The sequence below is a fragment of the Patiria miniata genome, unplaced genomic scaffold (assembly GCF_015706575.1).
Source record: "Patiria miniata isolate m_02_andy unplaced genomic scaffold, ASM1570657v1 HiC_scaffold_30, whole genome shotgun sequence".
Lineage (NCBI taxonomy): Eukaryota > Metazoa > Echinodermata > Asteroidea > Valvatida > Asterinidae > Patiria > Patiria miniata.
Window position 1 is genome coordinate 9,285,911 of NW_024037070.1, and position 27,602 is coordinate 9,313,512.

General features: G+C 39.6%; 3 protein-coding genes across 3 annotated transcripts; 2 read left to right on the forward strand and 1 right to left on the reverse strand.

Moving 5' to 3' along the window:
• Window positions 1-1,379: 1,379 nt before the first annotated feature.
• On the reverse strand, window positions 1,380-4,397 carry LOC119739295 (guanine nucleotide exchange factor MSS4-like). The gene is made up of 2 exons (XM_038214174.1): window positions 3,904-4,397; window positions 1,380-3,328 (listed from the first exon to the last, which is right to left on the reverse strand). Exons 1-2 carry the CDS (start codon window positions 4,159-4,161, stop codon window positions 3,089-3,091), a joined length of 498 nt encoding a protein of 165 aa, XP_038070102.1. The 5' UTR covers window positions 4,162-4,397; the 3' UTR covers window positions 1,380-3,088.
• A 525-nt stretch (window positions 4,398-4,922) lies between these two features.
• LOC119739291 lies at window positions 4,923-15,969 on the forward strand. Its single transcript, XM_038214169.1, has 16 exons — window positions 4,923-5,338; window positions 5,881-6,068; window positions 6,229-6,367; window positions 6,927-7,131; window positions 7,492-7,590; window positions 8,130-8,284; window positions 8,975-9,159; window positions 9,640-9,795; window positions 10,484-10,622; window positions 10,947-11,219; window positions 11,773-11,928; window positions 12,345-12,495; window positions 12,937-13,126; window positions 13,756-13,884; window positions 14,328-14,663; window positions 15,113-15,969. Exons 1-16 carry the CDS (start codon window positions 5,188-5,190, stop codon window positions 15,275-15,277), a joined length of 2,817 nt encoding a protein of 938 aa, XP_038070097.1. The 5' UTR covers window positions 4,923-5,187; the 3' UTR covers window positions 15,278-15,969.
• Window positions 15,970-18,285: 2,316 nt separating this feature from the next.
• LOC119739294 (vacuolar protein sorting-associated protein 4B-like) lies at window positions 18,286-27,330 on the forward strand. Its single transcript, XM_038214173.1, has 12 exons — window positions 18,286-18,462; window positions 19,494-19,605; window positions 19,916-20,069; window positions 20,666-20,736; window positions 21,182-21,339; window positions 21,513-21,631; window positions 21,898-22,046; window positions 22,642-22,723; window positions 23,115-23,334; window positions 24,111-24,251; window positions 24,826-24,933; window positions 25,555-27,330. The coding sequence occupies exons 1-11, from the start codon at window positions 18,439-18,441 to the stop codon at window positions 24,925-24,927; spliced, it is 1,332 nt and encodes a 443-aa protein (XP_038070101.1). The 5' UTR covers window positions 18,286-18,438; the 3' UTR covers window positions 24,928-24,933; window positions 25,555-27,330.
• Window positions 27,331-27,602: the final 272 nt, after the last annotated feature.

The following is a 27,602-nucleotide window of genomic DNA, read 5'->3' on the forward strand; positions in this document are numbered from 1 at the left end:
AGTCTATACTTCAATTTTAAAAAACTTAGCATGCATCGTATACCGGTACATTTATGGATGAAGTGCCTGCCATTATTTCATCTTAGTGGTGATTGTTTGTATTCATTTGATTTTTTGATGAACTGCATCCATGCCACTTATAACGTTGATAATCACCTCGCGTCATGTACATTTCTATTCCATGTGACAAATATTGTGCCTGTTGATGATCAACTTACCCATTCAACAGATGTATTCCACAAATGTGTGTACATGTCTATGCAGCGCTAAACCCACCTTGATAACTAATGGATTATTAATTATGTTCAAAGAGTGGACTTCCATAGTTCCTAACGATTAAGAAATAATGATTTTCACGGAAAAACACCATTTTTACAGAGTTGACATTAAAGAGCTTGTTGACATTAAAGAGCATGTAGAGATGTACTCTTTTATAACTGTTACATCATTTGTATGATGACTAAGCAGTAGTCAAAGTGACACTGTTTTTGGTCTCCCAACATTTTCAAATATGCAAGTTTCTATCAGTGTTGTTTTGAACGATTTAGAAAACTTGTATAAATTTACTTCCAAAGGTACATGATAAAATGTAGTATTCTTGCAAGTGAGACAGTACTGGGCAGGGGTGAGTTAAATTCTGAAAAAAACGTCTAGTTTCTTTACAATGCCATTTCTGTTATTGCAATTGGATATTATATCATCAATAATATCAATTTCCAAGTTGGGATTGTTTCATAATGTACCGGTATTCATGAAAACTAGAGAAAAGGGCCCCTTAAGTTTCGCAATTTTCAGTACAATTTATTTTCATTTTTTAGTAGTCATATTAGACATTTTTACCATATTACGGTTTGTGCCCACTTTTTTTTTTACTTCAAATGAATACATCACATATACTTGTTGCTTTGTGCTTCACAAATTTCGTATTCAATTATTTATTTATATTTATATTTTATATTATATGCACACATAAAGTGCGCTGCAACTGTGTTGTTCACTGCATGTAATCATTGCTTGTAGAGAGTATGATATTCATTAAAACTGTTGCTGTTTTGTTTCTATCCGTTTTTTAGTAAAAGTTCAGTCTTTGCAAATATGGCATGGTTGTGCACATGATACATGTATTAAAAGAAATATTGGTAACATTGTAAAAGCGAACAGTTATAAGTACACCTTGTTATTTCCCTGTTTTGAACAACTTAAAACAAAACAAAAGTATATTTTTCATTTATACATGAATCTGTTATCTAGCTCATATTAAATTTTGCAGTTATGTGCCCATCACCCACCAAAGATGGGCTAGTGGTTGCATATGCATTCCTGTATTTAATTCACATTATTTTAACTGAATTGAATTTTGTTTTTAATGTTTATTTTTAATTTATCAGAAATCAGAAGTTTCATAATCGTAAGCATTGATCATGACCAGTACAGTAAATGTTTTTAAATATCAAGGATTATTCATTTCAGTACTCACTGACCATTCAAAGATTCAAGAAATACTGAATAAAACAAACCGTATACAAATGTACACTGTACGAGCCTGAATGGAGATTTTAATTACAATGAATGATTTACTTGCTATTCAGCTATAACAGGACCGACTAAATATTCATGACATGATAATAGTTGTGCCGACTTCAAAGTGTCTTCCACACATCTGCAGAGACGGTTTACCTCAATGGAGTAAAAAAAGAGTAAAAACCACATTACATGTATTTACCAGCAACAGGGCCTAATTTCATGGCTCTGCTAAGGCCAAACAAAAATACAAATGTAGTTCTGCTTCCGGTGGTCCTATTCTGACAGCCCCTACCCTAATTTTTTTATTGGAAAAATGAGAAAACAACACCCAAAACCATCAATTTCTACCTTTTACCCTTGTCTACACGCAGAAGCCTCCTGTGATCGTACACAAAAAAAATTTGCAAAAAAAAAAAAAATCCCTACCTACCTACCCTTTTTGCAAATCCATGTAGTCGGAAGCAGAACTATTTTTTTTTGTGGCCTAATCACAGATCACCATTTTGTGCCAAAAAGGCTAGCAAAACAATTCTGTGCTAAACCCGACTTTGAGCAAGGTCTTGCTTAAGACCGAAACGTTTGGCTCTCTCATTTTGCTGATTTGTATATTTCAGGTCAATCCAGTAAGCAGTTTGCAGCAGTTTAATTCATTTTCATCTAATCCTGTAAGCACATAATCCGTAGTTACGCTGATGAAATTGGTTAGCCTTGAAATTGGGTCAAGGCCAGAGCCTTTCTGAGGTCATTTACATATCTACTTTTGGCACATGAAGTAGATGTACCAGTTTTTGTCACAATTAATTATTAGGTAAATCCAGCACTGCTTTTACTTTTGCTCAACCTCAAGTGCTCATTATTGACATAAATATAATACTCCCATATATAGTTTTGTTGATTGTAAACACACTAATGTGTAGAAAATGGAATGCTTTACTACAATACTGAAAACAAATGCATGCATGGATATACGTTTACATGTAGTTGACTACCAAAAAGTCTACCATTAATATAAAAAAACTATCGGGCTGAAAAGGTACAGAACTATTTCACACGGCATGGGTTGATGCCCTTTCAAAGTTGAACACAATGAGGGCACAATAAGCTTACTGTACAATGATATATTTTTGGAGGAATAGGGAAGGTTCCTGCATAAACTGTCCAAAGTGTTGGATGAATAATTTGTAAGCAGGAAGCACTTTTTTCCATGAAGGTCATACAAGCCAAGTATGTGCTATTAAGGGCAGGCTCTGATACATTTTAGAAAAAAAAAAAATACTGAATGCGTGCAACCATGGAGTTACTTATTACAAATTGTTTGCTCCAGAAATGTAGAATGTACAGTTAAAACTAAACTTTTGTGGTTCTGTTTTGCGAGATATTTTGGAATGAAAGACAAAAATACATTTATTTTCAAGGGGAATAGCGTAAACAATTTCTGATTCTAGTAAATATGTCTGGCCTCATCCAAAAACATGTAAATTGAATAACATAAAAAAGAGTCATCAGCCAAAGCAAAGAAACAGTCTTGGTAGACGTAAAAACCTTTTGAAAACATGCAGCATTCTCATGTGTATATAACACGATCTACCGCGACGTAAAAATTGTCTTTGTTCTGAAGTTCTTGACAGCCGATGGGTCCCACTTCGCAGTCAGCACATATCAGGTACTTGATGTTTTGCACGGTGTTTGTAAAGCCGACATTCTCAAATGTGTACATGCCCTTGACCAGCCAGAAATCTTGGAGCGTTTCTCCATCATTGGGCTCTTGATTTGCCGACTTGACCTTCATGTGTGGAAGAAAAAACTGTGGAAAGAAGGATTAAACATTAATAAACAAATATGACAGTGAACAAAATACTTGAAGTGCATGTAGGCCTAGACCACATTCACAGGTCTAAGGTAGGCCTAGTCAGAGTAACTGGACCCAATTTATTACCTTTATAACATTCGGATACTCACTATTGCCACTGCCCTATTTTGAGAAAATATGGCAGAAAAACTTCTGTAAAAAATAAAATTAGGATTGAAAGAGATCTATGAACTTAAAAAAAATACAGACTTATGACAGATCGTTTTACAAATATTAAGCAGAACAATTCCATTAGTTGTGTCCAAAATTTAAAACCCTTTTCTCCCCCTAAAAAAAAAAACCCCTAGTTTTCACAAATGTAATAAGCCTCACTTTACTATCCCCCGTTTAATCCCCAGGCTCAAACACCCCCCCCCCCCGGCCCGACTTTTCAAAACATTTCATGGGAGACACATTTTCGGGGCCCATGTTGTGGTGCATCATTGGAAAGTAACCATCTGTTTCCATATCATAACTGGTTAAGGGGTCAACCATGATGAAGCTGATGTAGCTCCAGTGGCTGTGCCTACCTCTTTCTGTGTGGCATTTGCCAATCCGGGACGTAGAACAATACTCTTACATCGCTCACACGCTAAATTCTTAATGTTCATGCCCTCCTTATCCGTCAATTCCTTCACTTTTGACTCTGCAGCGTCGGGTTCCTTCTCTACTTTCTCTTCCGTGTCTGCGTCCGGTTCTTCGACCGGTTTTTCTGCCGGTACATCGACGTTTTCTTCGGCATTCTTCTCTGTGTTTTCGGTCTCCACAGCTGCCCCGGTCTCCGCCATTGTAATTTGAGAGCAGGGCGGTTCCCAGACGCCGAGCCTCGCCTAGCTCTGTACATAACACATGCTAAGGACAAACGAACACAATATGGGGTGCCGGCTTTTGTGCTAAGGGGCGGGGCCGGCCAATATTGTGGGGCCGGGTTTTAACTAATGTACATTGTAGGCCGGTGAACTATCGATTTTTATTTGGAACAATTCAAGAACACTGTTTAACATGATAAATAACATTAAACTGGGCCGAGTGAAGTGAAAAAAATACTTATAATCCCGAAATGCTGCACGTGGTGACATATTCTCCCTTTGTAAAGGGGTTACATTACAGCCGAGGTCCCTATACCTAGCGATTAAATTCATGACTTCACTCCCTGGGAAATTCTTGCATTTCAATTAGATGAATGTCTTTTTTTGTATACATATCAGGAAATTCGAACAACAGTTTCAATAAGTAGCCGGCTGAGCCGGCCGTAAATTCCAGAAAAAGGGTCCAGAATTATTGAAGGTATGCGGCCGTTACCACTGCATGTGAGAGGGCACGACACGATGTATAATATAATGTTGACTTGATTTTAATTTATTTGCTCATTCGATACATGCAGTTTTGAGATCCTAATTAAAAAAACTACCATGAGCCGAATTTGCTTTCCCAATCAGCATTTCACGTTGGTTTTTAATCATATTAATTTATGGATCTTCTAAAGTGATTGGAAACACCCCTCCTTCAAAAAGTAGTCGTACCCTGGCAAATAAATAGGAAAGCACGTGCTTGGCAGAATCAGATTGTGCGCGAATTCCAACTTGGTGTGGTGGGGCGTGGTGCGTTTCTGCTCTCTTCCAAAGTCCGCTGCTCGCAATGGTCTGCCGTACCTCATGTTATCGGGACTAGATTTTCAGTGATTGTTACCCTCGTATTCTCAAATCTTCCTGTCTCCGATCTGTATGAAAGTCGTGGACAGTCTGTCTGTTAGGGGTAACTAAATTGACTCGGACCGGACCGCTTCGAGGCCGGGTTTTCGTGACTCCGAGAACATGTCCGTGACCGGGTTGTGTTGCCTGTTGGTGCTGGGTCTGGCGACGCCTAGCGCCAGGGCAGCATTCGGTGATGTGAACCTCCACGGAAAAGATGACTTGTTCGAAAAGATGGGGCAGGCAAGGGTTGAAAAGTTCGAAATTGAAAACGGTACGTACTATTATATTATTTGGAGTTATTAATGATTAATTTGGACAGTCTGGGAATCATTTTCCAATTTTGTTAGAAGATGGGCCTGGTAAAAAAAACTGCTTCAATGATTGTTTTCTGGGAAAGAATTCCATACCTGGACATCACGTGACACCCTGTGCACAAAACCAATGAGACTGGTGTGAAAAATTCTGTGTTTTCTCAATAAATGCTTCAATATGTTCCCTGCTAAATTTGACTTTTAGGACATGTTATCGCTTTCTGATGGCTGATACTAGTGATAGGTCACTGCAAGGAAAACTTAGTGATGTCCATGTATGGAGATCTTGTTTTCTTTCGAGTATAACCCTTTCTGATACCATTTATGATAATTATTTTTTGTGCACGACCAGAAATTTGTGCCTGAATACATTATTTCATTATTTTGGTGGTCACCAACTTGGCCTTTTTTCATTCAGGGTGCATCTCCTCAGGAAATCATGGTAAAATTTGTTTTAAAAAAACAGTAAACTTTAGATTTCTGATCTGCATTGTGTGCACAGGTCAAGTTTCCCTGGACGTTCTATTGGAGAACACGCAGGGCCAGGATGAGGTCTGGGTCCTTGACTTCCAAGATTTTCACCACAGCAATAACAAGTCTCTTCAGCCTGTGGTGAGGACGGATGGGGGTAAACTGGTCGCAGAGCACACAGGGACCTGCTCCAGTGTCTTTACCACAGTACCGTATCACGTGAGTATATTCAAATTTTTACCAGTTCAAAATGCAGCTTATGTGATGGGTATGATCAGAGCGAGTTGAATGTGTCTATATAAACTCGGTGTGTTTTGAAACGACATTAAAAAACAATTTAAAAATTAAAAATTTAAATTGTTTTTTTTGTCCACACCAGTCTGCAAATGGTTTCTACAATGACGGCTTTATTCCTGTCCCACCTGGGAACAAATCGCTGTTCAACACCTTTCAGTCGAATGCGACACTTATCCAGAAGGGAGACATGCAGGTCAGGGAGGACCGTCTTCAGTTTGATGGTAGGAATAGCTGGCTTTGCTGAACGACATGAAGGCAAAAATCTTCCATATGATTGTATTGCTGAAAAGGAAATTTGATTATTCAAATTGTTGTGACACTAATGTGAGGTCCGCCACTGTGCATAAACTCGAAAGGACATCAATGAAGTTGTTAATCAAGAAGCTAGTCTTCAATCTTCCTCAATCCCAACAACTTCAATACCTGTGGATTTTTAGGGTTAGGATACATTTTGATGTGTTTTTTAAAACCATAGCCAATTCTGCAAAACAATTGAATTCCAAATAGCCTTGTTTTTTAAACATCTTGTTGAGAAAATGAATCCTTTCAAGCCCACGACCTACTTTTGAGTGCAGACGTCTTAATCACTCGACCACCGAGCTTGCCAGGCATAGGCTGGATTGTTTGATTCTGATACTGCAGTGGGCACCACAATCATTAACTTATATGATGGGATTTCTCATTGAGAGATGGAAATTGTTAATTAGGTTTTGCCTCAACTGATGTAAAATGCTTGATCATTACTGGTTTGTGTTCCTCCAACTTTGTCCTACTACGCAGGCTCGATAGACACCATGTTTGATTGCAAGACTAGTGATGATATGACCATCTGGCAGAAACAGGTCACGCCTGAAACCATTGAGTTCAACACAACACTCTACATGACCAACGTGCGACCCCAAGGCACCAGTTCCAACCCGGAGCCGGCCTATGTTCAGAGTTATGCAATCTTATACTGGCGTCTGTTGCGTGTTGCACTGTCAAGGTGAGTAGAATATTTGGGACCTTCTGCGAAATCTGTGGGTTACCTTTCATGAATTGCCGTCAAAATGAGTCGTCAAAACTTATCTCTAGATTGCTTTCATAAGAAACATATTTACTAAATTTACAACCTTTCAAATAACCATCAACATGGAAGTTGCCCAAGCTTATGCTCATCTGTTGTTAATCTACTGATCATAAAAACATATTGTACTTTGTCAGATTTTGGGTGTTTGGGTAAAATTTGGTATGAATTTTTCAGGAAAGCATAATAAAGCAAAAGGAAACTCTATATTTACCATTTCTATATCAGTCGTTTCGTTTTTAGAATTGACAGACCTTTCTTATTGATATTGTTTTGTAGGTTCTTGATTAGCTCAACGGAGAGACTCAGGCCTATCTTTGAGTATGCCATCGTGAGGCCTGTCTATCTGAATGATGATGAGCAATATGGATTTGACAGGTAAGGTAGTTGGGAAAGATTTCCATATACGAAGTTCACTCAACACCCTGTGTACAAACCCTATGAGATTGGACTGAAAATTCTAAGTGTTTTCTAAGAAAATGCTTGTATTTTCTCACTGCTCAAATTGACTTTGATGACATGAAATTGCAATCAGGGGGCTTGTTAGTCAATACAGAGGAAAATTAGTGAACTTTGTATATGGAAATCTTTCCGGTAGTTGTGTGGTGCTTGCAAAACAAGGCCAATTTTGTATATTTTTCCCTCGTTTGACACCTCTAGCCTGCTATTCTCCTCACCACCCCCACCCCAACAAAAATACTTGAATTTTCTACAAGTAGTTTGATTTGTTTTTGTAGTTTTTAAAATCTGTCTGTTGTCTTCCCCCTCCCCCAGCTCGGCTAACTTTCCAACTCGATGGACTGCCCTTTTATAGTCAGAAGTTGAGAAATTGTTTCTGCTTCTTAGAAAACTAGTTTTCTACATCAAATTTTTGGAGCAGTTGTATAATTGGAAGAATTTTAATCTCATATTCACAGGGAGCGTGCAGAGGTTGAGATTGCATTTCGTACCCTGACCAATCACCCAAACGGCAGCCTGATATCCGTCTACAGGGTGAATAGTCTGACCTACGACCCTGCAGATCTCCTCGGCAACAACAAGATTGGTCATATCAGAATGATACCCACCAGAGGTAATTTTCTGAATTCTGATTAAGTGATTAAAGTTTTGTTATGAGCATATATGTATATGGTTCTGCACAGCATAACTTAAGACAATTTGCTTACCATATAAGAATTTAATGATAGTAGTTGACGTGATTCATTCGTAACTTGTGCATATACGTTACATTCCTAAAACCTATCAATATTTTTATCACGGGATTAGCTAAGATGTTTTTCTAGCACTGTAAGCCTAAAGAGTGATTAACAAAAGCAACTTTCCTAGTGCGCAGAGCTACCAAATTGGTTCCTGTATAAGTTGTATGTGTGCTGGTGATTTGCATATGCATTAACTTTCATTTTTTTCTTCCGATGTTTGCAACTCTATCAAACTATTACACTCTACAAAATGCACTTTCTTTGTTTTCATCTGACATTTTTTATTAGTTTGGTATTTTTTTTTTCACTATTCCAAGTGTTTTCCACGAAATTGGCCCCGAGGTACCATTTATCGCTTTTCCTTTTTTTTTTTTTTATTAATATCCTAGTTTCTCTATGCAGATTTTTGCATCATAACAGTCTTAGTTACATGAATGAACATGAGTGAATGATTGTTTTATACATGTAGCAGAGCCGCGGAATGTTGCCCCGGCACAAGTTTCTTGCAAAGTAAACTTCAAACTTAAAATTTGACAGTTGCACAAAATTCTCTGAATTGCTAGGTTGTGACTTGCCCCTCGGTGTGGAGGATGGTACCATCGCGGACAATCAGATGACCTCCTCATCTGTCTGGTTGAGTAGTGCGGAGTACAGCGCCTCCAAGGGGCGACTAAATGCTCAACCCATTGACGCTTTCTCGGCTGGTGCCTGGTTGGCTGCCGATGCCAATCTCAATCAGTGGATACAGGTACTAGACTAATGAAAAAACATGCGGTCAACACTTTCCTTTGATAGTAGTGGCAAATTTAGTTGGATGGACATCTCTTTTTCCTTAAGGCTTCTCTCCCCATCCTATTTTTGAGTTTCAACCCAAATTGATTTTGTTTTTTAAAGTGATATTTTTCTGGCAACACAAAAGTTATTCACTTTTTAAATCGGGTAGGCTATCAAGCAAAAAATCTGCGAAAATTACTTATACTTAAGTTCTACAATTATTTGCGGCCTGTGATAATAATTCTAGTGCATCTTTTGTGTCTCGGCGTGTTGCAAAAGCAACCAAAATTAAAAGAATATTTTCAGAGTGTTAAAAATGTTCAAAAATAGAGTTTTTCTGTTTGACTAAAAAAATACAAATTGAAAATTCGTAATTGCCGAAAAGCATCTTTGTAATGGCAAACTATTTGTCTACTGGTCCTGAAATGTTTGGCTTGTTTTTTGATTGCTACAGGTGGATTTGCTTACCCTCAAGTGGGTGTCTGGGGTACTGACTCAAGGTTACATTCTGGAGGCAATTGTTATGTGGGTAACAAGGTACAGCGTGTCCTACAGCACCGAGGCTGCTGGTGGCTTGACTACTCTCGTTAACGGATCTGGTGTGCCAGTCGTGAGTACAAGATTCTTCTTGGGACAAGGGATCAGACATTAGATTCAGAAACTATGGTCGACTCTCGGGTTCTTGGTTGGTAAACCTAAATACTCAGCGGGGGAGTTTTAACAAGAGGCCAGAAACACTGGGGCAAAGCCCTTCTCTTATGGGTTATTTCTTTTATGTGCATTGCATTACACAACACGCGGGACCTACGGCTTTACGTCCCATCCAAAGGATGAAGCAGTAATGGTTAAGTGCCTTGCTTAAGGACACAAAATGTCCAGACCCGGGCTCGAACCCATGCCACTGTTGCCTGTGATACACCAGTGCATGCGTCCAGTGCTCTTAACCGCTAGGCCATGACACTCAATAACTAATGAATGTGATCAAGACTGTTTATCAATATATCGTTTGCACTGCACCCATCTTTAAGCGAGTGCTTCCGTTCAAAACGGATATGCATGTGTTTTAAAGTTGTCATGTTTTGGTCTGTGGAGAATTAAATAATTGGGCAACCACCTCAAAGTTTTAATGGTTGTAACATACCATGTTTATTCTCTACTTTTACAAGTGAGTTCACAAACAAATCTTAAACCCCAAAACAAGGGTGCTCAATGAACGTGCAGGTTTGTTTTCATGGACTTTTTTTGTACCTCAACTATTCACATTTGATGAAGAATCGTCTGTCATTGTCACCACACAGATATTTGAAGGCAACTTTGACAGTCAGACCATCGTGTCCAATTACTTTGACGAGCCCGTTTTGGCCCGAAGGATCCGCATCTTGCCACAGGAATGGGCTGACGGCATAGCCATGCGAATTGAGCTGCTTGGATGTGACGGTAGGTTAAGAATGACCCCTAAACCATCCCACTTTCTTCAAACTTCACCTTGGTTTTTGTCCCAGGATGTTGCCGGATCAAAGAAGGTCGGTAACTTCCTACACAATGGAGGATTCTTGATCCCACTCGGGCAACCACAAAAAAATCTTCCTTGCACACATGGAGGACAAACATACATGATGCTCCAATCACCAATACTTTGGTCAGATTTTCCTAAAACAAGGCACTCATCAAATTCTTGAACCCTGGAGGAAAAAAAATCATTCTTCTGTGTTTCAAACCCAAGGTTGATCAAGTTATCCTTTTTTAATCTCATTTGAATAGCTCATACTGAATGCCACACGGACGTCAATGGAACAGACTACCGAGGAACAGTTTCTGTCACCGAGTCTGGTGAGACCTGCCAGCGCTGGTCAGCTCAAGAACACCACACCCATTCCTTTACCCCAGAGGACTACGCCGATTACGGCATTGGCGACCACAACTTTTGCCGGAATCCAAACAACTCCACGCAACCGTGGTGCTACACACTCGATCCCAACGTGCCCACTGGATTGTGCGATGTTGGCGCAGCGCAAGCGTCCTGCACCCCTAACGGTATATAATTGCAGTATCATTGTGCTTTTGTGTTATTGCATTGTATACAATGGGTTTGGTTTTTTTTTAATAAAAAGGCAATTCCACAGAATTATAAACCTCAGTGAAAAAAAGTTTAATAAATCCAAATGCCACAAGTGAAAATATGTCAATCATTTTGAAGCTTATCGGTATTTATTGAAATATAGTTTATTTCTAACACTATTCAACAGTTCAGATGTTACTTTAACTGAAAAATTACACCAAAAATCAACTTGTCAGAGTACGTACGTCCGACGTACATCATGGCGTTTCCAGCCAATTTCTATTACAACAAAAACTTGGATGAATAATTTCGTTTTACATCATTGTAGTAACTAAAGGATTTGTTCCATCATAATTACACACACTGTTGAATTGTCCTAAAACTGCCCAAAATTAGTATTTCTAATGTTACAGGTAACCCTTTGATTAAAACTGCTAATTAAATATGTCATTGAAATATGTTATTGAAATATCATTGGTAGAAATATTGATTTTTCTGAATTTTAACATTCATTTCAATTTATAACAGTGGCAGCAAATGAGCCCAGTCAATTCTACGCCAATTATGCGCCCTACTGCAACTTGACAGAGTGGGAGAACTACTGTACGCAGCGTTGGGTGTTCACATTGGTTCTGGAGGTTGACATTACAGGAGCAACCAACAGGATGCCTATTGATGCTACAGGTCAGGAGGGTCATCATAATTGGAATAGATATTTATATAGTGCTTTTAGGTAAAGTGCTTTACAATAATTAATACCCCTGCTTATTTCCGTTAAGTCAAGCCTCGGGTCGACCTGCGATTTGCTTGCGCAGCGACGGAACTGGTATAGGTCAAGACACGTTCAAAGTGCGAACAGCAATGTCACGCGGCTACAATATGCAATCAGTCGGCAAAGAATGAGCCTTTATGTTTTTAGCGGCCAGATACCATCACGGACACTATCGACGAACGCCTTGACCAAGGCTGGTTCTGTCGCGGCGCAAGCAAATCATAGGTCAACCTGAGGCCGACTTTATACCACCTTCTCTCCCTGGGAGTAAGGACATCCTATGCAACAAAAGCATACATGTCCAGCTAATCTTGGTGTACACTTGCAGGCGAGTTTACATTCGAGTTCGACACGTATGACTGTCCCAACAACGACCGCTCCAATTGTCGACGATTGGAAATTCCGGAGGCCATCGTGTCCCATGAGATCACCTTGCAGACTACGGTGGAAGTTGTGGATGACACAAAGGATAGTCCCAGGTAATAACAGCTTTTAGCTGTGGCTGTGGCTATTCACTATAGCATGCCATTGGTAATAACTTGAAGACGTAGCCACGAAGTACCTGATTCGGATATGGCCTTGGAGAAAAATCGGAGCTTCTCCATGCATTGCTCGTTTGATAAGAATTTTCCTATTTTTATTCGATGCAATGGAAAGTTGGCATCACGCGAAAATATGCCATTCAGTAAACAAGTGTGACATGAACCTGAAACTATAATCTCCACAGAAAATTAGTTCTTTGGTGTATTTTACAGTTGAGTGAGGAGTTTGGGCTTGTGTATGTGACATATACATCATGTCCCTAACTTTTTGTTTTGACAAGGTTAGCTCAGAATTTGTGTTGGCCCTGCCTTGAAGCACAGTGTAAACTATGCACACTTTCTTATTTTTTTTGTTTATTTTGTAATTCACTTTCTTAGGATTTACTTGAAGAAAGTGCATGCATCGGACCCATCCATTGACATCAGGGATGGCGTCCAACCTGGTGTTTCTCATCTTGAGCCGGTTACCGTGGATACGCATTTTTTCCCACTTTTTCTGCGAGACAAGCTGGAGATGGAATTGACGCTGTTCGTGGTGTGCGTCGGCAATGAATACAACTCGGGCGACGTAAGTTTGTGTTCAATTAAGCTTTGTGGTTTTGATATGTAATTTGCATAAAAAGAAAAACAACTCAAAACTAAAACTATCATAACACCAACTTATAAAGTCAGTGGTGAGGAAAAGGGCTTTTGGCTTATGAATTTACTTGCATAAATTAACTCAGAAGGGTACTTGTAATATATTTCATTAATGACAAACTTCATGAGTGATTTGAAAATGGAAATTCTATTCAGACTAATTGCACAAAACGAATGCTTGACACTTGTGGTTCATGGGAGAGGGTTTTGTAGATACTAGCAATGTAACCCTTGCTGCAAAAGTCAATTTTGCCTGAGCAACTTGCTTTTTTGACAATTTGGGCAGAGAGCAAATTGCATTTTGTTATTCCCGACAATGAAACCAAGAATTCCTTAAAAAGACCCGGGGCACTGTAGCTCAGAAATCTGTAGAGAGAAGACAATGAAGAAAGTTTAAGAGGTGGGAGGGAAACCCGAAAAAACGTTGGGGAAACCCACAGAATCAGGTATGTCCCTTGGCGGGAATCGAACCCAGGCCATAGAGGTGGAAGGCGAGGAAAGCACCACTGCGCCAACCTGACTCCCCATTTGAATTCCGTTTTATGTGTCATGCTTCAGGGTTGCCTGACTGCACCACCAGAGAGTTCCTACACAGCGTATGTCTCACCAAATTTCTACTACCGTTTGTACACCACCCCATCCCAGTACACAGACCTCTATGCTGATGACATCGCCACTTCTTCTCAAGTGAGAATGTGGTCAAATCAGAAGAGTTGGAAGTTTGTCTCTGATTTGTAATCAATGTATTAAGTATTGATAACCAAGAGGGTAGCCTTATGATTAATTGTTTGAGCTTAACAATGGCAATGGCAATGGCAAGTCAATGGCATGTAAGAGAACAAATCTTCAGTCAATTTCTTTAAAAGCAATTTTGGATTTCACCTGCGTATATGCACACAGCCATATTTGAGGGTTTTTACTTCATTCTACAATTGCCAAATAGTGATGTCAAATCTGTATGTACAGGTGCAGTTTACTATCTAACGGCTGATCAAATTTTCTGAAGTCATTTTTTTTTAAGATGCATGTTCTGTTAACTACAAAATTTTGAAATCAAACCAAAGGCTCCAACATATACTTTACCACTGGTAATTGTTTTATTCATGGCATTGCTCCCTACTTCCCCTTAGACTCTAGATTCGCACACTTACATCCATGCCAGTGAAATCCACCGCACGATCTTCACCAACAAGGCTCTGTCTGCCACATCCAGGGAGTATACCATCTCTTGCGTCTTCAGGCTGGTGGAGCGGACTGCCCGACGGAAAAGAGACATCCTCCGGCGAGACGTGGAAGACAAGATCGATGAGCCCATTATCGTACACCAGACAGTTCTCTTCAAAGGCTGTCCGTTAAACTCCGTCCACGACCCGAAGAACCGTGCATGCATTTGCAACGACGAAGGGGAGGAGTATTCGAGTGAAACCTTCAAGTGTGTGCAGTCAAGCCCCCGCATCTTAAATGAGGTACAATATATTTTTATTATTGATTTTGATTGATATTAAAAATTTTGATATCAAAATTGATATATGATATTGGTTTTTAGTCCAGTTGTACAAAATGTTCTGTGTAGTTTGTTTTAAAATACCTGGTCTCAATACCAAAACAATAATCTATTCCATTCTAGCTAAAAAGCATTAAAATAAACGTATTTTATAACACCACTTTTTAAATCCTAAGTGCATTGAGTTTGATTTGAAATAATTTTCTTAGTCCTGAAGTTGTAGCCTGTCGTAATTTCCCAAATGACTACTAATAGTAATATACTGCAATTGCCAACTTCAGAGAAATCAAGACCCTGCCTGGCCAAGTTTTAAAACTGATATTTTCTTTTCTCTTGGATCACTTTTCTCTTTTCTCAGTTTGTCTCTACCACTTACAACTGCTGCTGTTTTTTTCCTGTTTTTGCTTACAGGAAACAAGACCAGTGGACAATGCAGGGAGTCCAGGAGAAAGCAGTGATCCAGGCGGCAAGTCAGACAGCGGCCATGATGGCAACGGGTCCATGTCCCTCCATTTGCCTACATTCATGCTACAAACCCTAATCTGCATCTTCATACTGAGATCCGTTTTGATCTAAGTGTTTTCAACGACCAGAAACTCCAAAAAAGGAATTGTGCCCAAAATAACTTAGCGAGATGGTCATTTCACCCTGCTTATAGTTCACCTACATTTTGCATGTTATGCTAAATTCTGTATACACTTAAAACAAAAAGAGTTTAGTAATTAGGTATACTAATGCATTTGTAACACCATCGACCACAAAATGTTTTAAGTTGGTATTAGGCGATCAAGGTAATTTAAATACTGGTCTCATTTTCACTGAATTTCTTCCTTCTTTTGGCTCAAACTTGTGAACGTTTTCATTTGTTTACTTCATAGGAAGCGTTTCTCAAATATTGCTAAATTATTTTGGGCACTTTTGAGGAATGGAAATTTGGCGAGCTACACAATAGATTGCCACAGCAATATGATTTGAAAAATCTATTTATTCAAAAAGAAATATTTATATTAAGATGTATTTATTGAGAAGCAGTTCTATATTACATGTTTCTTTGTTACTTTTGTATTGCGATCAAAATTTTGTAGTAAGCGGACAGCAATAGCCATAGTTTATATATCTCTATTTTCCACTTATGTTGCACTTTTGATGTTTGAAAGCATGGAAAAAAATGCCAAAAATATATATTTAAAAAAAGTACTGTAAATGGTTTGCAGCGGTATGTTTTCTCTTGTATTTTGGATGTGAAATATAAAAAACTGCATTTTCTACATGGATGTCTTTGCTGGTTATTTTGTACGTATGTAGCCTAGTATAGCCATAGGCCCTATGTCAACTTTAGCTCCAATCCTCTCTAATAAAAGAATAAGTCCCCCAAACTGATACTGTGCCCCCCCCCCCCCCCCCACCTGCTGCACACCCACCACACTGGAGGGGAGCCGGGGATCCGTACTATGACCATGGAGGAATCCTCCATGCTATGACCGACCTCTGCAGTCAGCATGCAGGGGCATAGTATTCAAAACTTAAGTGCGTGCGCGCGGAAACTTCCTTATATCTTATTGGCTAAAAGTTAATTTGCTCGCTCAATGTAAAGTCATTGGGGGAGTTTATAATCGACTTTTCCCTGATTCGCCTCAAGTAGACGCTTGCCAATTAAATCTCTCCGTTGGTGAGGTTTCAATTCACTTAGATGAAAACAGTTTTGTGTCATGAAATGTATTCTCAAAGTCAGGTTGTGTCCAAAAACGGCGGGAAAAATTTGGATAGAGGGTTCCCTAAGGCCAAAAAAAAAAAAATTCCGGTTTCTGGTATGCGCGCGCGTCGCCGTAGCCATGCGCGTCGGCAAAATGAAAAAGGTTTTTTTTCAATGAAAGATGATGTCTCAAAACCGCCAAACTCACTGGTTTGACTGGAATTCTGCTGCTGCGCAATTTCAACGTGTTTTTAGATGGGGTTATGATCGAGAATAAGCTTTATGTGGCCTCTCTGGACTCCCATATATTTGCACTAAGTTTAGTCGGGCATCATTTGCAGTCATCAGCCGACATTTGAAGCAAATTTGAAGCAAAAAAGTCGGGTAAAAAAAAAAAAAAAGCCGCGTAGCCGCACCACTTTTTGGACAAGCTCCATACCAGAAACCGGAGACTTTTTTGTTGTTGGCCTAATCCCTAACAGATAAAGTCACGCTGTAAGAATTTCTTGGCGGTTGGTATGATCAGCCAATTATACCGTCGCGTATGTAACTGTGTGTTTGTCGGTGAATTTTCTTATTTAATATGCCCTTTTACAGAAAATCGGAAACTCGCGTCGACTTTTTTTCTCGTAACTTTGTTTGTATGTATTAAAAAAAGTAGTTAAACTCAAGAATTAGGAGCAGTGGTTGACTTGACAGAAAATCATCTCCTTTGTGTGCTACATGGCAGGGGAAAAATCGATGTGTGTCACGTAGGGGGAATCAACTTATGCGAAAACTATGATGTCCCCGACACAGTAGCGACTTCCGAGTTTTTTTCATTGGTCAGAAATTGTGATGTCTGTCAGATCTGCGGCCACCACATTAAAGTACATGTGCACGTTTACAATGTATATAGCCAAATTAAAATAAGAGCCTGCTTGGCTGTTTGGATCAGTGAAACGGTGCAGTCTTGTCTGACCATAATGGGCGTGCATGTGCAGGCAAAGGGTACGTTGCCACCCCACCCCGAACACCACCACCGGAAAAATGGGAAGAAAAGAAGATGGTTTAAGTCAATATCGTTTTGTAATCAAAATACTGTTCATGTTTCGTAATTTAAAAAAAGAGAGGAAATGTGCCTTAACGCGCCGTTAAACGTAACTTTACAGCGCCCCCCCCCCATGAAGTCAAGCCCCACCCTCTCCTTCCCCACGCCCTTCTTTGCTCGTCCCCACCACCATAATATCCCCTGGATGTGACGATGGGAGACTCAGCACCCCCTTCTGCCGATCGATGAGTAGTTTGTACCTCCCCCCCCCAAAAAAAAAACCTGGCGTCGCCCATGACTGAGTCTGATGGCCTGATGGCCTCATCAAGATTTATTTAGGTGGGCCTATGTATTTTATTTCGACAACATTCAACAGCGCAAGCGCCAGAACATATCTTCTCATTAGTTTCCTTGTAAAAATCAAGTGAGCAAATGGCGTAAAATATGTTTTTCTTAAAAATCGATGCAAAGAAAGTTTTTTCTTCCCCTAATTCTGATTCTCAAATCAGGGAGCTAGACTAGTCCAGCCCGGCTAGGCTGTGGCGCCTGCTGGGCGTAAGTTGCCTGTTGATGTGGATCATGATGCATGATGTAAAATTACTTCAAAGTATTCCTACTTGCAAATGATCGACAGAAAAACGAAATCACCTGTTTTGAAATCAGATCGCTTGGAATGGCTGCGTTCTTAAAAAAAAATAACCCTCCCCCATTTTTTAAAGCAATTGACACGCCTACTGTTAGTCATGCGTTATTTTCTATCGGTGACTTATCATCATGCAGCTGTACTAATCGCCGGTACCCGGCACAGCCCATCACTGTGCTTCCGAACGAGACTTGGTTGCCGATTACCTGCCATCATCGCCATTTTACTCATCTTGCATTGCAGTTCTTTCAACGCTGAGCGATATTTTTGGGCTATATTTATCTATTTAAGCGGATGTGAAAGACCACGTTCCTTTCGATTGTGGTAGTTGACAAGTTTCTTTCCAATTGTAGAAGCAAGAGTCCAGAAACATGTCCTCAGGTGGAACATTACAGGTATAATCGGGCCTTTTAATCATGTTTATGTTTTTTTTTTATCATGTTTTACTTAGTTTTAGTTTTATGCACACAACAAATGAATCACGATGACGATTTCCTTTTTTTCCCACCGTCCACATTTTTCCAAACTGGTTGTGCAGTGTAGGCATGTGTTCCTAGCTCCATGGCCTATTGAAAAAAAATTGTGTTTTTTTAAATGTTAAATATTTTAAAATATTATAAATATGAGCTGTCGGCAAAACCAAAAGGCAATTTTCTTTACGAAGCGTTTACCATAATCCGCATTAAATAAGTAGCCTAGGCCCTAAACCTGTGAACGTAGTGAACGTGGCTATGTCGTCAGACCCCTTAAAGCTACGTGATCCTATTTCGGCGATCGTGTATCTACGGCTTGGCTCCTACATTTATTTGCAGAATATTCCATCTTTTTTCTGATTTGTGGCTCTGGAGGATTTTGGGAATGCCCATATCTGGCCATCACTTGTTACCCTGTGCGCAAACTCTATGGCGCTGGTCTGAAAATTTCTAACTGTTTTTTCTCAGTAACTACTTCAATATTTTCCCTGCTAAATTTGACTTTTTAGGACATATTATCACTTTCTGATGTTTGATCAGTCACTGAAGGGAAAAATTAGTGATGGCCAGATCACAAAAGTTGGGAACTAGTAATCAGAGAAAAGTTCCCCTTCATTCTTGTTCCAAATTAAGTAAACACATGGCATTGCCTGTCAAATTGATCAATAAATCAATAAATAAAGTTAGAATAAGTTAATGATTTACAGCTTAACCTTTGACTGATAGGTTCTACTGGTACTCATGCACTTTTCTCCTCAGTGCTTGGCAACTAATTAAAGGAAGAAAAAGTGAACATGCAAATTTGGGGAATAAAAAAAAATCATAACACTGGAATACATGTAGCCTACTTCTTGACACATTTGATATTTTTTTTTATCATTTTTTGGGTCAACTGTTACCAAGCGCTAGATATTTAACATTATTGCTTTTTTCCTTCCCTTTAAATCTCACAGAAAGCCATTGACATCGTAACCAAGGCAACAGAGGAAGACAAAAACGGCAACTACGAGGAAGCTCTGAAGCTGTACACACATGGAGTAGAGTACTTCATTCATGCCAATAAGTGTGAGTGATTTTGGGACAATTTTTTCCTTACTGTGCGTTTTTTTGATAGATATGTCGCTCCCTGGCTGGCAAACGCTACTAAGTCATCCCAGTAGTCAAAAATCAATCAAGTGAATGTTTTTCAACAGTTAAGCAGTACTGACTGGCTGTGACTGTTTATGTAACTTGATACAGCAATGCTTTGACTGTGGGAGATTGATAAGCCAGCTGTACCTACAACTTGCCTGTTTTTGTCTGTTGACTGAATTTGACTAGTCACAGTTGCATATCTGGTAAGTGAATTTGTCCGACATGGGTTCTTTTCCCTCAGATGAGGCTCATGGAGATAAAGCCAAACAGAGCATCCGAGACAAGTGTACCCAATATCTAGAACGAGCCGAGCAACTCAAGAATTACATCGAGAAGAAGAAGGACAGGAAGAAGCCCGTCAAGTCCAAGGAAGGAGGCAGCTCGTCCAAGAAAGGGTGAGATGTCATGAGATGGGATGATAAGAAAGAGGTCGCCTCGGGGCTGGGCGTCCTATCCTTTATTAGTTGGGTGTTTAGCCTGCTCTAGTAAAACACCATGAATGTAATGCTCTGGTGTTGAGTGCTACAAGTGTCCATTCCTTATAGCAAACCCTAAAATGACACTTGTACCTTCAATGCGATGAGGGCGAGCGCACTTCAGACTGATGATTACTGACTGACTGGCAACAGCCGTCGATACACTTTGGCAAAGTTGACGCATGCTCAGTGGGTATAAACATGAAGCCTGAGTATCATGACCCATGACCTCAAGCAGAATATGGCAGCCAGTGTGTTGGTTCTTATCTGTCTATCGTACAGTAGACACTGCTATCACAGACACTACTGTACCCAACATGCAACTGTAACCATCGTCCCCTTTGGCTACCAAATGTTAAGCACGTCAGTACAAATTGGGTGTAAAAATCGCTGTGACAAATGGCTTTTTTCCCCCAGTCTTTTGTGAAATCCATTGTATATGTCACAGAAATAAACTCCCAAAAAATATTTTAAAATAATTGAAATATTGAAATTTTTCCTCATTTTGTTTCTAGAAAAGGCAATAACAGCGACAGTGACAGCGATGATAATCCTGAAACCAAGAAGATGCATGCCCAACTGCAAAGTAAGTTAGTCCTGCGCTCAAATCTCATCCTAATCTGAATACTGTGGCATTAAGTTAACCTTTTTTTTTCAATCAGTTTTCTGACCCCATTAGCCCCCAGGTACAGGCAAATCCTAGTTCATACTCATGAGAAAGCTAATGGGAACAAATTGCATCAAATGTTCTCTGACGTTGCCTTGGCTTTGTGTTCACATCCGTGTGCAGTATGAAGCAGCCTTCACATGCTACAAAACAGCCTCCAAACAGAAAGTACATCAACTTCTGTTTGTTGGAGGTTCGAATCCTCCTTTACTTGCACAGTGCCATTTTGTACTGGGAAATAAGGACTTGGCAGTCTTACCCTTTTTTGACGCACATGATTGAAGTTGAATTTCTTTTTACTGTCAATGAGGGTTGTGTAGCAAGGCTTTTGATTGTGATTAATATGTCTTTCTGCTTCCGACAGGTGCAATTGTAATGGAGAAACCCAACATTATGTGGAATGATGTTGCAGGTCTTGAAGGAGCAAAAGACGCCCTGAAGGAAGCCGTCATTCTACCCATCAAGTTTCCTCATCTCTTCACCGGCAAACGACAGGCGTGGAGGGGAATTCTACTCTACGGGGTAGGTTCAGTTTAAGTAGTACTACTCGATAATTTCTATTTATGAGTTTGAATTTGCAGATGACCCCAGCAAGCTTTAGGAAGTTCAGTCACGAATTACAGTTAACCATGGCTTGACTATCTGCGCTCAAATGCCTGCAGGCCTTTTTTCAATCAGTTTTCTGACCTTGTTAGCCCCCAGGTACAGGCAAATCCTACCTAGCCAAAGCAGTAGCAACAGAGGCCAACAACTCAACCTTCTTGTCTGTCTCTTCCTCGGATCTTGTCTCTAAGTGGCTCGGCGAGAGTGAAAAGTAAGTCAAAGAAGAATGAACACATTAAATTAACCTGTTAGCACTTGTGTTACATTGTGTTACATTGTATTACATTGTATTACATTGTATTACATTGTATTACATTCCTCTACTCCTTGATGAATCCCTCACAACATACAGTGCTTGGGTGGTTTTGGGCAGTACAGAGACTAATGGGTTAGTGCCATTTTGCTTTGGAGACAAATCCTGCTTGGATATCAGGCTCTCTACATTTAAAAAATTGTTCTCTTGATGTTTGTTCTTAGGTTAGTGAAGACCCTTTTCTCCCTAGCGAGAGAAAACAGGCCCTCCATCATCTTCATTGATGAGGTGGACTCACTCTGCGGCTCAAGAAGTGAGAACGAGAGCGAGTCAGCCAGACGAATCAAGACCGAGTTCCTGGTCAACATGCAAGGTCAGTCGCGTTTGTCTCCCAGCAAAAACAAATCAAACTTGCAATCTGTCTTTCCCCTCAAGTGTATGGACTCGACACAAGTACCCCCTCAACGGCCACAAAGGGAGAGTTGGGGAGACCACTGGGAGGGAGATTTGAACACATTGCCAGTATCGATTTGCACTCACTTGAAGACGCTATGGGTTTGTGCACATTTATAATGAAATTAGTCTTGCGTACTTCACGCCATTGGTGCATGAACCAGTAGGTACACTAGCACGTTTGTTTATGGTGTTAATCAAGGTTTTTCTTTTGTTCCTCTTCCCTTTTCCTTTGTTTGTACTCTAACTTTTTTGCAACAGCTCTCATTGGTTGTGTACATGTTTTCCAACCGAGGAGTCCTCGATTCGGTTTCTGACCTTGATTCACTGATGATGTTGCACGTGTGTGTCCTCGATTCACACCATAAACAAAAGCTTGGTGTGTGTGTCCCTCCTACTCGGGCTCTCAAAGGTGGTCAGAAGCGCCCTCTACTGTCCATATATTACACTGAGTCTTCACTCATAGAGTCTATTGTGGTCACAGTGGTTACTTGTTTAGTTTTTTCTCTTTGTAGGTGTGGGTGTTGATAACGACCAGGTCTTAGTGCTAGGAGCAACCAACATCCCATGGACCTTAGATGCTGCTATCAGAAGAAGGTAGGACAGCTTCAGGGTTCAATCTCCCCTCATCTTTACCGGCCTTCAATTATCCCTGAACCCAATCTGAATTCTCTTTTTCTTCACTTAGTCTGTTAAAAAATGCAACAGTGGATTCTGTTGTACCAGCCTGGGCACTATAAACAGTTACCATGCTAAAGGCAACAAAGCATAGACAACTGAGCTATCCAACCCTTTCTAAGATACCAACAAATTTTAAGACTGGCAAAATAGGGCTGGATAGCTCAGTTAGTAGAGCACCAGTACACCGTTCAGGAGGTTGTAGGTTCAAACCCCAATCCAGTCAGTTTCTTAAAATCGTATTAAGCCTGTCTAATCAAAGCTGTTTATTCCACTGTCACGGAATTAACCCCTGTTTTTTTTAAATCAGATTTGAGAGGAGGATCTACATTCCGCTGCCCGAGGAGCAGGCACGTACCACCATGTTCAAGCTGCACATGGGTAAGACGCCTTGTGATCTAACCGAAGCTGACTACAAGTACCTAGGGGAGCTGAGTTCGGGATACTCAGGGGCTGACATCAGCATTGTCGTCAGGAATGCACTCATGGAACCTGTGCGTAAAGTCCAGACCGCTACTCATTTCATGAAGGTAGGCTTAAGGAGTTCCTGCTACAAACGCCTTGGACTTTGTCAAACCACGGCTTTGGTCCAGCTTTGGCTGTGTCTCTGGCTCATAACCATTATTAGCCTTTGGTGTTGGAAACAGATTAAAAGACACCAAACCTTTTGATTTGTATTATAGAATATGATGTACCATCAGTAGGAATATTAGATTTTATACAACACCTGAATAAATCCCCGTCATCTGATTGGTGAATTGTAGAACACGTGACATATTAGTATTCGGTATAATGCACGGTGCGTCCATGCGTTATACCCATGCGTTATACCGTTTCACTTTGCGCTTGTTCCATGACGCGGTATTTGCGTGCAAAATGCATGCTGGTGTGCACGTTCAGCGTAGCGCGTATTGTTCCAAAGAGCCAGCGCTACAGCGTTGGGTTCAAACATTTTCGTGAAGGGGTAGTTCAACATTTTTAAAATCAAAATAAATTGTAGTTTATAATTTACCAATCAAATGACGAGAATTTATTCAGGTGTTGTATAAAACAAATAACGAATGTTTTACGTTCGTGCGATGGAAAGAATAATTTCATTCGGTGACAGATTGAATGTTCTATTCCACTCGGCTTCGCCTCGTGGAATAGAACATTCAATCTGTCACCTTATGAAATTATTCTTACCATCGCACTCACAAACATTCGTTATTTGTATAGTATGCAATTTTTAATGGACTGTACCTGAATTGAAAATAGAAGTGTGCCGCATGATTTTTGAATGAGCTCTGTCCTTACCTCCATACAGATATCTGGTCCTTCCCCTGTGGACCCCAGTGTCATAGTTCATGACCTGTTGACCCCATGCTCCCCGGGTCACCCCCAGGCCTTCGAGATGACCTGGCTGAATGTCCCTGGCGAAAAGCTAGCCGAGCCAAAGATCACAGTGGTAAGTTAGACTGCAGACCGGTCCTTATGCATGTATATAAGGACAGGCAAACGCCCTCGGGATGAAATGGAACGATCCGTTGAGCCCCGCCCCATGATGGGTTGACCAACGTTCAAAGTGGGCGGGGCTAGTGGCCAAATCAGGAATGGTTCATTGTTTTGGTGCAGCCTTCTCTTTTTGTGTGCTTGTAAACAGTGAAATAAAGTTGACCCTACATCAGAGGTCGTAAAGACAAAACACGCTTGCAGTTTTCTGACTCTTTATCTGACTGAGCTCCCGATATGAGCTATTGGATTCGTAGGCTGTCCTTAATCAGTAGGTCTGTCGTGTGTATCACTGATAATTAACTGTAACCAAGGTTGAATCCTATTTGTGGTTTTGTGTCGTATGTATATATTTACACAGTTTATCAGACAAATTCAAAAATGTTTTATGGATAAAAATTCCTTCAGTTACAACTTTTCTGATTCCCTGTGTACAGTCTGGTACCAAGACTTCAAAGTCATGGTATCACAGCTTGCCCTTTTCTACAGTAATTGTTGGATGACAATCCCGTCTGTTATAATATCCACAGAAAGACCTGCAGAAGTCGCTAGATCACATCAAGCCATCCGTCAACGTAGATGACCTGGGCAAATACGTCAAATTCACTGAGGATTTCGGCCAGGAAGGTTGACCCAAGGTAGGGATCGTGTAGGACTTGTTTTAAAATAATCCCCTATAGACTCCTTGCACAAGTACCCCTCAACGGTTAAAGGGTAGAGTTGGGGGAGACCATGGGGAGGGACATTCAAATGTATTGCCGATGGCGCCAGACCATAACGCAAAGACGCTAAGGATTTGTGGGCTTTCAGAATAAAATAAGTCATGTGTACTTTGTGCTGTACGTACACAAACCAGTATGCACATGCGGTGTGTCCCTTCAAATGGGGCTTCCAAATGAGGTCACAAAGCACAGACCCAAGCACAGAAATGTGCTAAGCACGGATATTATACACTTAGCAAGTAAAGGTCACTAGCCATACTGTCATGCAATGTACATTGCAAGTGGAACTCTGCTGATTCATGCTTAGCATGCAATTCGATAAGCAGTATTTTCATCTCGGTAGCTTAGTGAAACTGGGCGTCAATGAATTTCTTTGCAAAGCCTAAATTTACTGAGTAAGATATATCCTAATTGTCATAGTAATGAATTCTGTACCCAGTAATGGAGTTAACATTTTGAATTATGCAAGTCAACATAATTGTTAAATTTTTACTTTTTTTCCCAGAAATTAATAGACTTTATTTTTTATTCTTCCAGAAGTTAACAGCATTGATCAAAACTGTTGGATGTCACAGTAACGGGAGCAACGAGAGGTTTGTGTAAATATGTACATGTTGGACAGTACAGACATAAAGAAAACAAGAAAAAAGTGAACTGAACGAAGAGAAGTATTGGAAGATTCGATGTTCCAAAACTTTTCTCTTTGTTGGTAACTTTTATTATCTTGAAAGACCCACCATGTCCTTAATGATTGTGTCAAATAATATGTCATTTTGGTACATCAGTGGTACAATTATAGATGCACGGCAGATGTTTTATGGCAAGCAAAATGTCGTGCCTGGTTATATTATGAAATATTTTTTCTAAATTTGCAAAATTCGACCACCTTTCAAAAAACTTCATGGCGCCTCAGAACTTTCTTCAATTACAAACCTCAAATGACACGTTGCTTACTATGCATTCACCATGCAGCAATTCCCTTAAATTGTGAAGCTTTTCTTGCTCAAATTGTGATTTTTTTTTGCAGCAGGTTTGCCAATAACACAAAATGAATCAACTTTTTTGGACCAAGGTGGTGCCGTTTTCAAAAAATCTTTTTTACCACAAATGTGCTCTTTTTCGCGGAACCCTTATATTTAAGTATCAGATGAAAAGAAATTAGACGCAGTTATTTATTTCTAACAACACACTTCCTGACAAAGCCTTTTTTGTTATATTTGTAGAATGGAACAGTAGTAAATAATACTTAGATTAGCTCTAAAAGCAGTTAAAAAAAAAAAATGGGAATTTATCGAGAACAAAATGAGGAAGTGTTTTCAGAACAGGATTTCAATTGTGTTGATGTGCCTCTGGGTTTCTGCAAGGGCTATACAGTTTGTGTATAAATAGGAGGGGGGGGGGCAGGGGGCTTACTTCTTGTACACTATTCTTTCCGCAAACTCACCCTCACTTACTTCGAAGCTACATTTCTAAGTGTACAGTTTATGAAATATTGCTTTTACCTTAATATCATGGTAAAATTTGCTGGGTATTAAAGCTGCGTTTCACGTGATTCTGCAGCAGACCTTTAATTTGTGATTTTCCCAAAATCATGAAATGTGATCAAGTAGTTGTGCTTTAATTTTTATTTATAACAAAATAATGGTCGCACAAAATGGGTTTTTTTTAATACTTTTTGTTTTGTTTACACAGATTTTTGTTTGACAAAATATACCTTCACATAGATTGAGGTACTTTGGCAGTTATTTATCCATTCCGGCTGGTCTTAAGGCAGTTACCTGATGTTGTGGGTTGAAATTGTTGAGACAATTTCATGTTCTAAACAACTAACTCGTAGACTTTTGTAGGAATGCGTTTTATTCTTTATTGAATTACTTGATCCATAACTGAAGTTTACAGACTTGCATTCACAATCCTAATTGAAAATCTTAGCTACACTAAAACAGTACTTCAGAATTCTAGTTATCGGCCGTGTTCTACGAAACTGAAACTAAAAAAAATATATCTAATGCTAGCCAGCAATTTTTTTTTTAAAGAATTCTGGCCCAGAAAACTGTTCATTTAATATCTAGGCTTTTTCCCAGAGAGCCATGAAGCAAGATAATACTTAAGCAACTATCATATAATGATAAAAAATGAGGCAAACCATATTTAGTATATTATTATAACCAAATAAAATTCGTAGATTTGTTCATTTACTGAGATATTTTCTTCAACGTAATTTGTACCATACAATTTAAATTAAGTGCTTCATATCTTGTGTAAAAAAATACATGTCAAATATTAATAAAAATAACTTGTTCAATAAAAACAGTGTATTGTTTTGGTTTTTTGTTTGTTTTATCAAAGTCACTTTCATTTCAGATATTACAATCCACAACCACTACTCTAACCATTTTTATAATCATGTGCATTGGTGGTAATAAACATTCACATTCAATAATTAAAGAGCTTTTGTATTTTCATTGCTTTTAAAAAGCAGTTTTATGCACCTTCCTAATTCAGTGCCTACTTGTAAAACCCAATGCATCGAAAATTAGGGTCAAAATCAGTGAAAATATTTCTTTTCTCAATAAATCGATTAT

Bases quoted from the DNA above. Each gene is read 5' to 3' on its own strand.
- LOC119739295 (XM_038214174.1), bottom strand. From the start codon at position 4,161: ATGGCGGAGACCGGGGCAGCTGTGGAGACCGAAAACACAGAGAAGAAT. The intron at 3,329-3,903 runs GTAGGCACAGCC...TTCTTTCCACAG, and splicing joins CAAATGCCACACAGAAAGAG to TTTTTTCTTCCACACATGAA.
- LOC119739291 (XM_038214169.1), top strand. From the start codon at position 5,188: ATGTCCGTGACCGGGTTGTGTTGCCTGTTGGTGCTGGGTCTGGCGACG. The intron at 6,069-6,228 runs GTGAGTATATTC...TGTCCACACCAG, and splicing joins TTACCACAGTACCGTATCAC to TCTGCAAATGGTTTCTACAA. The intron at 13,127-13,755 runs GTAAGTTTGTGT...GTCATGCTTCAG, and splicing joins ATGAATACAACTCGGGCGAC to GGTTGCCTGACTGCACCACC.
- LOC119739294 (XM_038214173.1), top strand. From the start codon at position 18,439: ATGTCCTCAGGTGGAACATTACAG. The intron at 19,606-19,915 runs GTGAGTGATTTT...CTTTTCCCTCAG, and splicing joins CTTCATTCATGCCAATAAGT to ATGAGGCTCATGGAGATAAA. The intron at 21,632-21,897 runs GTAAGTCAAAGA...GTTTGTTCTTAG, and splicing joins TGGCTCGGCGAGAGTGAAAA to GTTAGTGAAGACCCTTTTCT.